The sequence below is a fragment of the Herpailurus yagouaroundi genome, unplaced genomic scaffold (genome assembly GCF_014898765.1).
Source record: "Herpailurus yagouaroundi ecotype Mexico unplaced genomic scaffold, PumYag 162, whole genome shotgun sequence".
Taxonomy (NCBI): Eukaryota; Metazoa; Chordata; class Mammalia; order Carnivora; family Felidae; genus Herpailurus; species Herpailurus yagouaroundi.
The window spans coordinates 3,478,696-3,491,462 of record NW_024412403.1 but is presented as its reverse complement, the minus strand read 5'-3'; the positions used below and the strand labels follow the sequence as shown (position 1 = coordinate 3,491,462).

Sequence of the window (12,767 nt, the reverse complement as noted above, 5' to 3'; positions counted from 1 at the left end):
TAAACGTTGAAAAAAAAATTAAAAAAAAAAAAAGAATAACATTAAAAAGAACGTATTTTAATCAATAACAAAAAGATTTTTTTAATAAAACAAAGGGCAAAGCAAATGGATTTGCCACAGAAACACAAACGGCCCACAGTCCGGAGAGACGTCTCCCCTCGCTCGTAAGCACAGACATGCAAGTCGAAACAAGACGTCTCTTCCCTCTTCAGACTGGAAAACAAACAGGGTTAAGTCGATCTTATTTTGCGGAGGGTGTGGCGACACGGCACCCCCGCTTTCTGACGGCGGGCACGCACGTCAGCCGCACCGTCACAGACGGCAAGCAAGCAAAATAAAAAATTGAGCTGTGCACACACTCCCACCCAGAAGTCTGACTTCCAAGAATGAGTCGCGCAGAATAACAGCACAACTACCCAGGGATACACAGCGGGTTCTTTTTGCACCACGGGCAACCACGATGTGCTGGGAAGATCTCCAGGCCCGTCCCGTGGGGAACCGACGAACGAGAGAAGAGAAACGAACGTACGTGTGTCAGGGACCCGCGGGGGCGCGGGTTCGGAAGAGGGGACGTCCCCACCTCCGGATCCGGATGGGACTTTGCCTCTTCCACTGCACCGTTTGAAGCATTTACAACCGGTCATAATTCTGTAATTACCAAAGCCATAAAAAGAAACAAGCTGATGTGGGTATAAATCAAATGCCAGGAACGCTGACACCCGGATGGCTGCTGCCTGCACGTTCCTCCTCCCTTTGCCCCGGAGCTCGGGGCAGGCCGGTTCTCAAACTCTTGGCGCATCCTGCCCCACGGCTTTCCGCGAGGGTGAGAGCAGTTTGTGGGGTATTCGGTGCGTTGTGTACGTGTGAGGCAGGCGGGTCCCTCCGAGAGGCTGGCGGTGCGGCTGTCAGAGTGTGACGCGCCTGATCTCGGGGCAGTTCATCCGTTTCCCTGCCCCACGGTGCTCCCAGAGTCCAGGGCGCTCCAATCCCCCTTCATGAGGCCGCTCAGTGCCTGGTGTATGGGGGGCACTAATACACTCTGCATGTTCAACGCACTCTTTCGGTGCCCCCCACCCCTGCCCCCCCGCGGTTCGGAAAAAGAGTTGGCAGAGGAGGCGGTTGGATCCTTTTCAGAATGGTTATTACCAACACCAGGTAGACCCAAGAAAGAACAGGCAGGCGGTGTCCTCAGGGCACAGCAGCCCACTGACCCATTTCCCCGCCCCGCCCCCCAGTCCCAGTCCAGGGGCCCCGCCAGGAGCCAGCGCTGGGCGCTGCTGGCCACAGGGGAAGACGCCGTGCCACTCCGGACACGCGTCTCCCTCTGAGGTTGGATGCATCGTCTAGACTTTTCCCGAGTGCCCGAACCCCCTTCCTCATCTCTGCATCCTTGCTGGAGACTGCCCACCCTGAAGGGACAGGGCAGACCCCCTCTCCTCCCCGTGTGGCTTCGTCTCCTTGAGCCGGAGATGAACAGCCGGGGGACCCGGGGACCGGGGCCCGGCCCCTCCAACCCCGGTCTCGGCTCAGTCCCTGTCATCTTCATTTTGGCCCTGATGCCTTACTCTGGCGTGTCCCTCGGCACAGTCCTTGTGGCAGATTAGAAGAGTAGGTTCCGCGCACAGGAACCAGCTTGAGTGTGTGGTACCAGAAGAGATGTGGTCCACGTGCGGGCCAGAGACGGAGGCTGGACCCAGCCCTGGCTCTCAGACGCCGGGGGACTTTGCGCCTCTGGGGGCTCCTTCTCCTCCCCCTTCCCTGTGAGAGTCGGGCAGGATCTGGCACTCGGACCTCCCAGACAATCATAAGCTTCCTCCCCTGGGACTCCCCCTGGGACTATGCGAACGCAGCGGCCAAGTTCCTATACCGCCCTTGGGGCTCCTGCCCCCCGCCCCCAGCCCACCTGGCAGAGGCAGGAGGTTTCTTTCGTTTTCGTCTTGATTCTGGGAACTTACGTTGGCTGCATTCCTGGTGGCCGAGCCAGGGTCAGGAACACAGGTCAAAGACACCGGGGCGACGCTTGGGCTGATTTGGTGCACAGAGGGGAGAGCTGGCCCCTCCGAGCCTACCCCAGGGGCCGTCCAGGATGAAGGAGCGTGAATTTAGGCAGGGCCACATTATCTAAAAGGGAAGGAGAGCAAAAAGCAGAAATAATGTCAACCTAAGCAATGAGCAGAAAGGAAAGATCTGAGCAACCTCCCAAGTGGTTACAGGTTCCAGCCACTTCTCACGGCCCCGGTCCAACCACCAGTGTTCTTAGCAAACGCTACCGTAGGGGTGGGTTCTCGGCTCTCCCTGCCGCAGCCCTGCTGGCCAGCAGCCGGATGATCCTGTCCAAACACCAACACTCGAGTAGACCACATCCCGTGGGGCTGGCCAAGGAGAGTGCCACCGGGTCACTTGCACGGTCCACATGGGGGCCTGCCGCCCCCTCGTCTCTGGGACCTCACTTCCCACTCCAGGCCCCCTCTGTCCACTCCCTCCCGCCCACCGGCCGCACTGGCGTGGAGGCTGTCCACCCTTCGCTAGAAGGTTCTTTGCTCCTGGCTTCCCGACGCCTGTGCGCTGTCTACGTCAGCTCCCCACATGCCCCAGTTTGCATCTCCTTCCCCTGTGACTTCTCTCCTTCGCGCTCGTCATGACCCCACAGGCCACAGGTCACATTTGTCTGTCCCGTCTCGTCTGTGTCCCAGCGAAACGCCAGCTCCTCCAGGCCCAAGACCGTGTTTCTTCTCTCCTGACCGCCAGCTCCTAGAGACGCAGCGACACACAGTGAGGACAGTGCTGGCTAGATCCGCCAGCCCGCTCGGGAATAAGGTGACGGCGGGTTATCCTCTTGGGCCCCCAATGGCTGCGGGCTCCCTGAACGAGAATGTGTGCTCAGGGCCGGTCCAGGAAACAGTCAGGAGAGTGATTATTATTCTGAATCCAGACCCAGCCAGCCAGTGTGAGGACGCCCCCCCCCCCCCCGGGACGCCGGGAGCAGTCACAGAGCCGCACGCTCCGATCTGGGACCCAGAGCTCCGTGGAGAGCCGCACACGGCCTTTCTGGGGCGCCAGAGGGAGATGATTGGAGAGGGTCAGACCAGATGACTGTAAGACACAGGGAATAAACAAGCACCGGGCTAATGAGCCATCTGCTGGGTGGTGAGATTCCCACACCACACAGCGCACCAGCCCCACGGACCCATCGCTGGCTTAGCCCAAACAGCATCAGAACATTCGACAACAAAACTGAACCATGACAACAGTGTTTGCTCCAATTTTCTGGGGGCACGTGATCACAACTGTGAGTCAGGTGACCGACGACAGCCACCCAAACGAGGCCACCCCCGCACCAAAGTTCCCTTGCTGCCCTCTATCTCCCCCTAGTCTCATGCGCCCAGGCTCTGACGTGGCCCCTTCGCTGGGCTGGAGGCCAGGGCAACGCTACAGGGACATGAAGCCACACGTGCCCGACTGTCCAAAGGCTGAGTGAGGAAGACCACTTCGCCTAAAGACGATGAGCCCCACCTTCCCCGGGGCTCCAGCCTGGCCAGTGCTCCACGTGGCTGGGGTGGGGGTGGGGGGGCTCTGGAAAGCCTGGGCACCAGGTGAAAACCAGAGAAGGCAAAGGAGGTGACCGTTGGCAGTGGTCAGGCTGGCTCGGGCCGGCGTGGAGGGCGGGAGGAGCCTGTGTGCACCGGGCCCTCTCTCAAAAAGCAACACCCGGTTTTCACCGGCCCTCCCCCCATCGGGTTCCCACTGGGAGATCCCAGAGAACTGGGAGCCACAAAGGAGCCCCCACTGTGGTCTGCAGATCACTCGCTGCCTGAAATCCCTTCTCTTTCCCTCCTGCCTTTCCCACACTCCCTGTAGCCACGAACCAGGTGTGGGGAGGGTGGGCAGAACAGCGCGCGGAAACCAGCACAGAGCCGGTGGCTGGGTAATCCTCACTCTGGCTCCAGTAAGGACAGAAATAAAATTGCCATTTCAGCTCTGGGTGCAGCTGGGAGAGGCTGTCAGTCCCGAGGATGTACGGAAAACTTAGGCGAGGGATATGCATGAATGAGAAGCAACTTTTCTCATTTCCTTGTCAAATTAGGCGAGGATAGCAATCGCAGCAGGGGGAGGCTGAACCCAGGGGAGCTGCCCGATGTGAAACGGGGCCGGGATTGGCTAATGACTGCAGGTAGCCTGGGGGGGGTGGGGGGGTGCCCCCAGTCCCTGATGTGTTTGATTAGCCACCTGGGGCAAAGGAGTCACTATGGGCAACTGTCCGTGTGGGGAGGTGACCAGCCTGCAGCCAGAGGGGGTCGCTATGGGATTTTCTGGCCGGCGGAGGGGTGACCAGCCGGCAGCTAGAGGGGGTTACGGTGGGAATCTGGTCACATGGGGAGGTGACCAGCCTGCAGCCAGAGGGGTCACTCGCCACGGGCACCTGTCCAGAGGTCACTTGGAGATAGGCTTCTCTCTTGGCCTGGTCCCCAAGGAGGCTGGAGTCAAGCGGAGGAAGAGGGGGTGTGCCCTGATGTGGGAAGGGAGGGAAGAGGGAGGAGGGAAGAGGTGGGAGGAGGAGGGAGGGAAGGGGAGGAATCGGGAGGGAGGGGGAGGGGGGAGGGACCCGGGCGCCCCCCCCCCCCCCGGCGGCCGCCGGGGGCCGGCCGAGGCCGGAGGCGGAGCACGAGCCTAGACGCGCGCGCCAGAGGCGGCGGCAGAGCCCGCACCGGTGCGGCGCGGCGCTCTGGTTGGCTGGTCTCCTCCTCCCTCCCGCCGCCGCCCCCTCCTCCCTCCCACTCCCCGCCCTCCCCGCGGCGGCTGGCGTCGAGAAAGTACAGTAAAAAGTCCAAGTGCAGCCGCTCGGCGCACAAGATGGGGTCCGGCTCCTCCAGCTACCGGCCCAAGGCCATCTACTTGGACATCGATGGGCGCATTCAGAAGGTAGCCTCCTCCCCGCCCTTGCAGCCCCCGCTGGGTGCCCCCACCCCTGTGCTCCGTGCGCGCCCCCCACCCCCCCTCCCCTCGTCAGCACCGTCAGCACCGTGGCCCTGCGATCCCGGGCAGTGGCCCCTCCCCGGGTGAAGGGCGACGCGCGCGGGGGGGGGGGGGGGGGGTCGCCGCGGCGGGGGGGGGACCGTCGTCTGTGCGTCCGCGCGTGGTGGGTCCGGGCTGCAGCCTCTGACAACTTGGGCTGGGGGGCGGCGGGGGCCCTGCGGAGCTGGCATCCCCACGCCTCGGGCCCCGTGGAAAGGGGACGACCCACGCGGGGGTATTTTTTCCGCCTCATGGGCAGAGCTTTCTCTGTAACAGATCTCATCCGGTTGAGTTTGCATGTTCAGAGGGCTGGTACGTTAAGCCTTTCATTTCGCTCGAAAGGACCCCGAAGCAGACACCGCGGAGCCAGTGGCAGCGATGGGCAGCCCTGGGGGATGTGGTCCCCGCGCAGGGATGGTGACCGTGGCACTGAGGGTGACCGAGTATGCCCCCCCCCCCCCACCGCCCCGGCCAGTAGCAGTACCTCCTGCCCAGTGGGGAGCAGGTGTGGAGGGGGGATGGGGGCCTTAGAGAGAAGGGACCCTCGTACCTGCCCCCACTCCCTCCGTGTCCCCTCCCAGGCAGGCGGTCAGCTCTGACCGCAAAGGGGGCTCCCTGAGGCTGCTCATCCCCCCCCCACACACACACACAAAGCGACAGGCTCTGTGGTCCCTCTGCCCTTCTCTGGAGACATGAAGCCCTCCAGATGTCCAGTGACCCTAACCCACTTGAGTCTCATAGGAGAGGCTTCTGGGACAGACCCCCCCCCTTTGTCCCGGGCCCCTCCCTTTCTAAACCCCTGGCCTGAGCCCAGAGAGTCCTGGACCCGTGCCTCCGATTGGCAGAGAGGGACAATAAGAAAGCTGGCTTGGAGGGGGGATTTTCAGCTCTTCCTGAAGGCGCCGGGGGAGGGGGGGAAGCCACCGTGAGGCAATGACCCCCATTCTTCAGCTGCACATTTCACGGAAGCCCCCGTAGCTGCCGTCTCTCCAGGACCCCCCACCCCCACCCCTGCCAGGAAGCCAGGGGAGGGTGCCCCCGCCAGTCACGGAGTAGGCAGGGGGCAGGAGAGGGTCTCTCCGAGAGATCTGGAGCGCCTCTGCCAGCTTGCCGACAAGCCACCCTCACTGCCGCCGTCCCCATGTCCGGCCCGGGGATGTGAGAACCCACCCTCCCCCCACCCCAGCCCGCCCTGGTCGAATCAGAGAGCAGGGAGCAGGAGGCATCTGCAAGGGCAGGCTGGCAACCCTCTCGTTTCATGAGCGCTGGGCAGGTGGTCAGGACGGGCTTCCGGCCCCCCGACTTCCAGGACTAGGCGTTCGCCGGACCGCTCAGGAGCCTCAGCGGCCTCCTCAGAGGAAGAAACGGCCCCGCGTCAGGTGCACGCACACGCAGCCCCACACACGCACTTACACGCGTGCACGCGTGCTTCCACGCACAACGTGCGCACGAAACCATGCGTGCGCACAGCACACACGTGCACAAACACAAACCCGCACGCCCGCCTGCACACACTCTCCCGCCCTGCCGGATGAGACTTCTCTGAGGCCGGCCCCCTCGATCTTTCGGAAGAGGTGAGATGAGACCCTGCCGCCGGGTCAGCACTGACAGCTTCTCCCCCAGAGCTTCCCAAAGGTCTCCCCGAGAAGCTGGATCGGAAGCGGGTGAAAGGCGGAAGGCAGGTGTCGGAGGGTGCGAGGGGAGGGCTGAGTCTGGGGGCTCCGCCGGCGGTGCGGGCAGGCTGGCATGTAGGAGCGGACGCACCTGGGGTGGGGGCGACTTCCAGAAGGCAGCCCTTGAAGGCACACCCGCCCTCAGGAGCGGGGAGGCCGTGGCCTCCGAGGGGCCCGATCTGCTTCCCCGGGGCGGCTCCACCCCTTCCCGTGGTTCTGAGCAAGTCCCTCCGCGGTGGAGCTGGCCTCCGCATCCGAAAAGTGGGACAATCGCATCTGCTTTAGAGACTGGCCTGGGAAGCAGCAAGAGCGGGCGGCCAGAGCGCCTGGGGCTGCGGGACCAGGGTGGGCATCGGGCGCCCACCCCCGGCTCCGGCCACGAACGGCCTCTGGCCGCGGCGCGCAGGGGAGGGGAAGTGCGGGCAGGCGTCCGCAGGGCCTGTTACTGTTCCTCGACCTTGCTCGGAGCGCTCTGCCTTTGCCCTTGACGCTGTTGGAGGCTCGGCTGGACTTGCAGCCCTGGGCAGAGCCACGCATTTGGGGTTTCCAGGCACGTGCCGGAAATGACAACGGGCCACTCACCGCACGCCCAGCAGCACCGTGGGGACGTCAGACGTCTCTGCCGAGAGCGCTTCCAGCGGTGTTTTCTGTGGCTGCACCCTCCTTCCTTAAGGTCACAGGCGCCCGGTTGATTCTGAAAGGTCCCCGCGTGCTGGCCGTGCTCTGTCTCCCTTTAACCCAGCAGAGCCCTTCTCCCCCACCGAAGGCCGTGGACACAGACCCCACGTTGCTTCCAAGGGGAAAGCGTGAAGGGGGGACGGGGGAGGGGTTGAGGTGCGTGTCTTCTGGCCTTTGCGCTGCTTTGCCCCCCTGGTCATCAGTCCCGTGGCTCCGCCTTATTTCTGCCCTGTGCTCCGCGACTCACCCGGCTCTTGGTCACTGCACGCTCCCCCCAGAGAGGGCACAGATGCAAGGGAAGAACGCCCCCATCAGTGACCCCCACAGATAGAACCGGGTCCAACAGAGCTTAGGGGGATGGTCCAGAGTTGTCCGAAGGGAGGCCGCCTTCCCTGTCCTGGGGTGATGAGCCTGGGGCGTCTCAGGTGCCCGGTGACACCGTTGCAGCCATCGGACAGTTGGTTCAGTGCTTTTTGACATGAAGGCAACTCCAGACGCACACGTCACATACAGTCCCCGGGGCATACAGTGTGACAACAGCAGTGGGAACTGGGGGGATCCTCGGACCGCCCTGGGGAATCGATCTTTCGCCTGCGAGCTTCCCTTCAGAGGCTGTGCACAGTGGGCTCGGAGGGCACAGGTGGCTCCGCTTGGGGCCCACGCCCCTCCTGCCCCCCCCCCCCCCAACACACAAAGGCAGCACACAGAGCCAGGCCGACCGCGGGCCACACTCTCAGAGCCTCACCCCTCCTTCCACATGACCTGGGCGCGGTCCTTAACCTCTGCCCAAGGTGCGCGAACCGCCAGGGCTGCTTGATGTAGAATCAACGGGACAAGACGAGTCACTTAGCCCGCTGTCCGGACGAGCTGTTGAACAGCTACCGTGTGCTGAGCGCTGGGTCCGGCGTGACCGTGACACCCACGATGCCGTTCCCCCCCGTGATGGCCTCACAAATAGGCAACCACAGCTGCCGCAGGGCGCCCCGGGACGGACAGAAGGACACGGGGGCGGGGCAGGACGTGAGGGGCTTAATGAATACGTTCCCTTCCTTGGTTTAGACTGGCTGGGGTCGGGGGGGCGTTTCGCAGACTGGGAACCCTTAGGATGACCCGGATGGGGAGCCTCTGGTTGGCTAAGGGGACGACCTCACTCACCTCTACACACCTGTCCCCATCACCTCCCTCTCCTCCCCTGCACCAGATGAAGCCGTCCCCTGCTCGTGTCGAAGGGGGAGCCGGGGTCCCCAATCCTGGATGGCTGGGAACCCCTGCTCCAGAGGACTCTTCTCTAGAAGCTAATGCTTCTTGTCTTCGCCCAGACGGTTGGCTTTTTTCTCTCCTCTGCGGCCCCGGGCCTCAGTACTTCTGCCTTCGCACTCACCTACCGCGCCCACGGAGAAAGGGTGCGCCCAGCTGGGATGTCCAGGGGATGGCAGAATGATACACGTGGCGTTGGGGAGGTTGAGGGGCCCCTGCCTGGTGACACGTCCAGGCATGGGTTTGATGACCTTATGGAGAAGAGTGAGGCGTTCAGGTGACCCTTCAGCCTGGCCTTGGGCTTGGGCTGGTAAGAAGCCTCATGTGGACAAGAGTGGGCCTCCCGGAGCTCCCGAGGATAGAAGGGGCCACCTCTGCTGGTGCATCGCCCTGGGCTGGTGGCTCCCTCAGGGACAGTCCCCTGCCGATGGCACCCTGCCCGGCCCACCCTCAGCCCCCACTCCGAGCCATTGCATTCTTGTCCCAGCCTCACCGCAGCTGGGACCCCAGCCTCGCTCTGAACCTGGAGCCCAGGTCCCCAGAAGCAAACGGCCGCTTGACTTGGTGAAGCTGTGTCTACTCTAAAACGAGGGAACAAATGAGAAAACCCGAAAGCGGAGAGCGGTGTTGGAAAGTTGTTCTAGTATCTGCGAAAAACTGTGCTGGGTTCACCGATTGCGGTCGCCGCCCCCCCCCCCCCACCCGCTGACTGCGGTCCCTCCGCCCCAGTGCACCCGGCTGTCCTCCCTTCTCACCGGGAGCCGTGGTCCCCGGAGCCTGGGCCTGCAGTGCCTGGGTCCCGTTGAGTCCCTGCGGTTTCCTCTGAGGCCAGGCCTCCAACAGCCCTGCCCGCCGTCCCTCTCCCCGCCGCCTGCCTCCCTGTGCCCGCCACCCGCCCTGCTCCAGCCCTGCACCCTCCAAGGGACTCCAGGCTCCTCTGCCTTCCTTTCTTGCCTTGGGCACAAACAGCTATTACACTTCTTTAGGGCAACCCCGCCTTCTCTTTTGCGAAACGTGGAGCTGCGGGGGGGGGGGGGGGGGGGGGGGGGGGGGGGGACGGGCAGGCCCGGAGACCCCCTTTGGGGTATCTCCCCCCTTCCTGGAAAATATGTCTGTCTTGCCACCTGGCAGAGCCTGGTGAAATTGTCCTTTGGAATCTGAGATGCGTGCACCTGCCCTGCCCACGTGCAGAGCCGACGACAGAGGGGCCTCCGCTCCGTTTGCGCAGGACCGCGTCCACTGGCCGCGCGACCCGTCGCGAGTTCTCGGGGCCTGGGCGCTGCCGTTACCCCTGCACGACCGCCAGGTGACGGCGACTCCCCGTGGCCATCCTCCAGCGCAGTCTGCTTCTCTTCCTTTAAGTGTTTGCAACTTACGATATTTCAGTGGATACTTGAAATGGTAACATAAGCTAATCGCCAAGTTCGGAGACGCCCAGGTTCGGAGAGGGTCTCCAGCTGGAGATGGTCTGGTAGTGAGGGGGGAGGAGGTGTTTTGCCTCCAGCTCTGTCCCCCTGGGCTTGCGATGACCCCTCTGTCTCCAGCTGGGTGGGAGCTGGGAGGGGGGATGTAACAAGAACGGGGGTGTCCGGTCTCTTACTGGACAAGTAGATCGACCAGACACCTCTAGGAGAGGAGGCCTGTCCAATCCTGTCTAGCCCGAGGGCACCGACGAGTCAGGGAACCACTGGTCTCCCTCCCCCTTCCCATTCGCCATGGCCCGAAGGTCTCTTAAACAGAAGGACGCGGAGATCTCTCAGACGGCCTGCAGCTCACCCTGTCTTGGAGGGGTGACTGCACAGAGTGGTGAGGACCACGGGCCCCGCAGACCCAGCTCTGTAGCTTGACCGCCAGGAAGCCCGAGGGAAGTCGCCTTCTCCTTGGTACAGTGGACACGGCAGAGGCGCCCCCATGGGGTGACCGCGGATGGCACCAAGTGACAGGCAGAGTGCCCAGGGCGGAGCCGGCCCCTCAGGGAGGCTCACGTCCTGTCCTGATAGCAGCTCCCGGCCCGGCACCCCCCCCCCGCCACCCCCTGCCCCTCCGTCTCCCCTGGGAGACCGCGGCAGGAGCTGAAGCAGCACTCTTGTCACTTGTCCGCATCTCTGTGAGGCCACCGCGAGCCTGAACTCAGCCCCCAGGACCCCGGGTGCCTGCTGGAAACACGACCCCTGGAGCCCCGAATGGCCTGGGCCGGCGGCCTCCCCGTGGCCTGAAACACGTGCGGAGCACAGCTCTGGTCTTCAGGGAAGGAAAGCAAGGGCAGAGGAAGGGCTTGGTGTCCCATCAGACAGCTCACGTGACTTGCAAATGAAAGACGAATCAGGGACACGCCGAGCCGCCGATGTCAGTGCCGTTGACGGGGAGCCCAGGGCCCAGCCCGGCGGTGGGACGGCAGGGACCGGGGGGTGGGGGGGGGGGCACAGGCAGCCGTGGCTCCCTGGAGGCTGGGTCCCCACACCCTGGCTTTGCCTCCTGGGAGTGGTGGGCACGTCCCCAAGGCCCTTCCCCCAGCAAAAGGCACAGGCCAAGCCGCCTACATCCAGCCCCCACTTCCTCGGCTGCGGACGACCCAGCGGCAGCGCTACTGGGAACTGGGGCAGGTCTTTGGCTGGAAGGGATAAGAGAGTCCCCGGAAGACGCAGAGGGCCCCCCAAGTATCCACCTCGACAGCAGCCCGCCAGCTGATCTTGTCCCTAGGAAGGATGTCCCCGCGCGTCCTAACTCCCCCCTCGGGCACGCGGACGACCAGCTGAGAGGCGGCTGCCTCGAGGCACGTCCAGGCCCAACATTCCTGAGCTCCAGGCCGCGGGGACCGCTCGAAGCCGGCGCAGTTTGCAAGTTAGCAACCCCGGCCCCGAACTGGAGCTGGACCCACAGCCTCTTACTCGGCTCCCGGGGCCGTCTCCTCCCGCTTGGTGGTCGAGTGTCTGCGTTCCCAGGGTTCCGGATCTTTCTGAGCAAAAAATATCCTAAGCGCGCACATCAAGAGCCACCTGCGGGAGTGCGAGGAGCACGCGGCGTCTCTCCCCGGGTGTGTTGGGCACGTGGCCACGTGGCGGGAGATGGCCCCAGACGGTTGCAACCTCAAAAAAACAAGTCTCTGTAGTTGACAGTGTGGTTCGTTTGCCTTGAGCGCACCCTTCCTGTCCTCCCGTCCCCCCTCGCCCCCACCGCGGTACCACGCCTGCCCCCCGAATCCCCAAGCCGATCGCCCGAGGGGAGCGTTTGCCTGAACAGAAGCAGTACCCCTAAAAACACGGTCTAGAGCGTTAAAGTGGAGCCAGAAAGTCTCATCGAGTTAGCTTTAGGTGCCCTGCGTGACTTTTTTTTTTTTTAATTATAGCAAAATACATATAAAATTGGGGGCGCCTGGGTGGCTCAGTCGGTTAAGCGTCCGACGCTTGATCTCGGCTCAGGTCACGATCCCAGCGTTTGTGGGATCGAGCCCTGCATCAGGCTCTGCGCTCACAGCACAGAGCCTGCTTGGGACTCTCTCACACGTGCGCGCCCTCTCAATGTAAATAAGTCAGCTTAAGAAAATGTATAAAATTTACGATCTTAACCACTCCTGGCTGTGGAGCTCTGGGGCATGAAACAGATTCACAGTCAGGTCACCAGCATCCCCCCCGACCACCCTCCCCGACTGAAACCGTGTCCCCAGTACATGCCGCTTCCCCAGCCCCCGGCGCCCACCCTCTGCTCCGTCTCCGTGGACCTGACTCTCCAAGCCCCTCGGACGGATGGAACCAGTCCTTGTCCTTCTGTGCCTGGCGTGTTTCCCTGAGCACGATGTCCTCCGGGTCCGTCCACGTTGTGGCATGGGTCCGCTTCCTGACTTCTTAAGACTGAATAACATCCCCCCGTGTGTATGGCCCACATTCTGCCTCCTGGTTCCACTCTCGGTGAACCTGCCTGACGGTCTTTCAACCTCTGTCATTTGCCTTCTTTCGTCAGCGTGCAGAGCGCGGGCCGTGCTGTGGTGGCACTCCTATTGTCTTTTCTGAAAAGCGTTGTCCTCCCCAAAGCCCTCCGCCGTTTCCTGGCCGCAGTTGCGTTAATCGAGGACGTGGTGTGTGGTGTGGCCGTGAGGGGTGACATGTTACAGGCGGGGACGGTAAACAGTTCGGGGAGGGTGGGCGCTTC

The 12,767-nt window shown here is 63.1% G+C and overlaps 1 protein-coding gene across 1 annotated transcript in view; it reads left to right on the top strand.

Moving 5' to 3' along the window:
• The first annotated feature begins 4,775 nt into the window (after positions 1 to 4,775).
• The window catches only part of PDE9A (phosphodiesterase 9A), an 89,026-nt gene continuing 81,034 nt past the window's right edge, over positions 4,776 to 12,767 (top strand). The window contains exon 1 of the mRNA XM_040483835.1: positions 4,776 to 4,920. Within this exon, the coding sequence (XP_040339769.1) occupies positions 4,852 to 4,920 (69 nt within the window). The 5' untranslated portion in view covers positions 4,776 to 4,851. The remainder of the gene's footprint in view (positions 4,921 to 12,767) is intronic.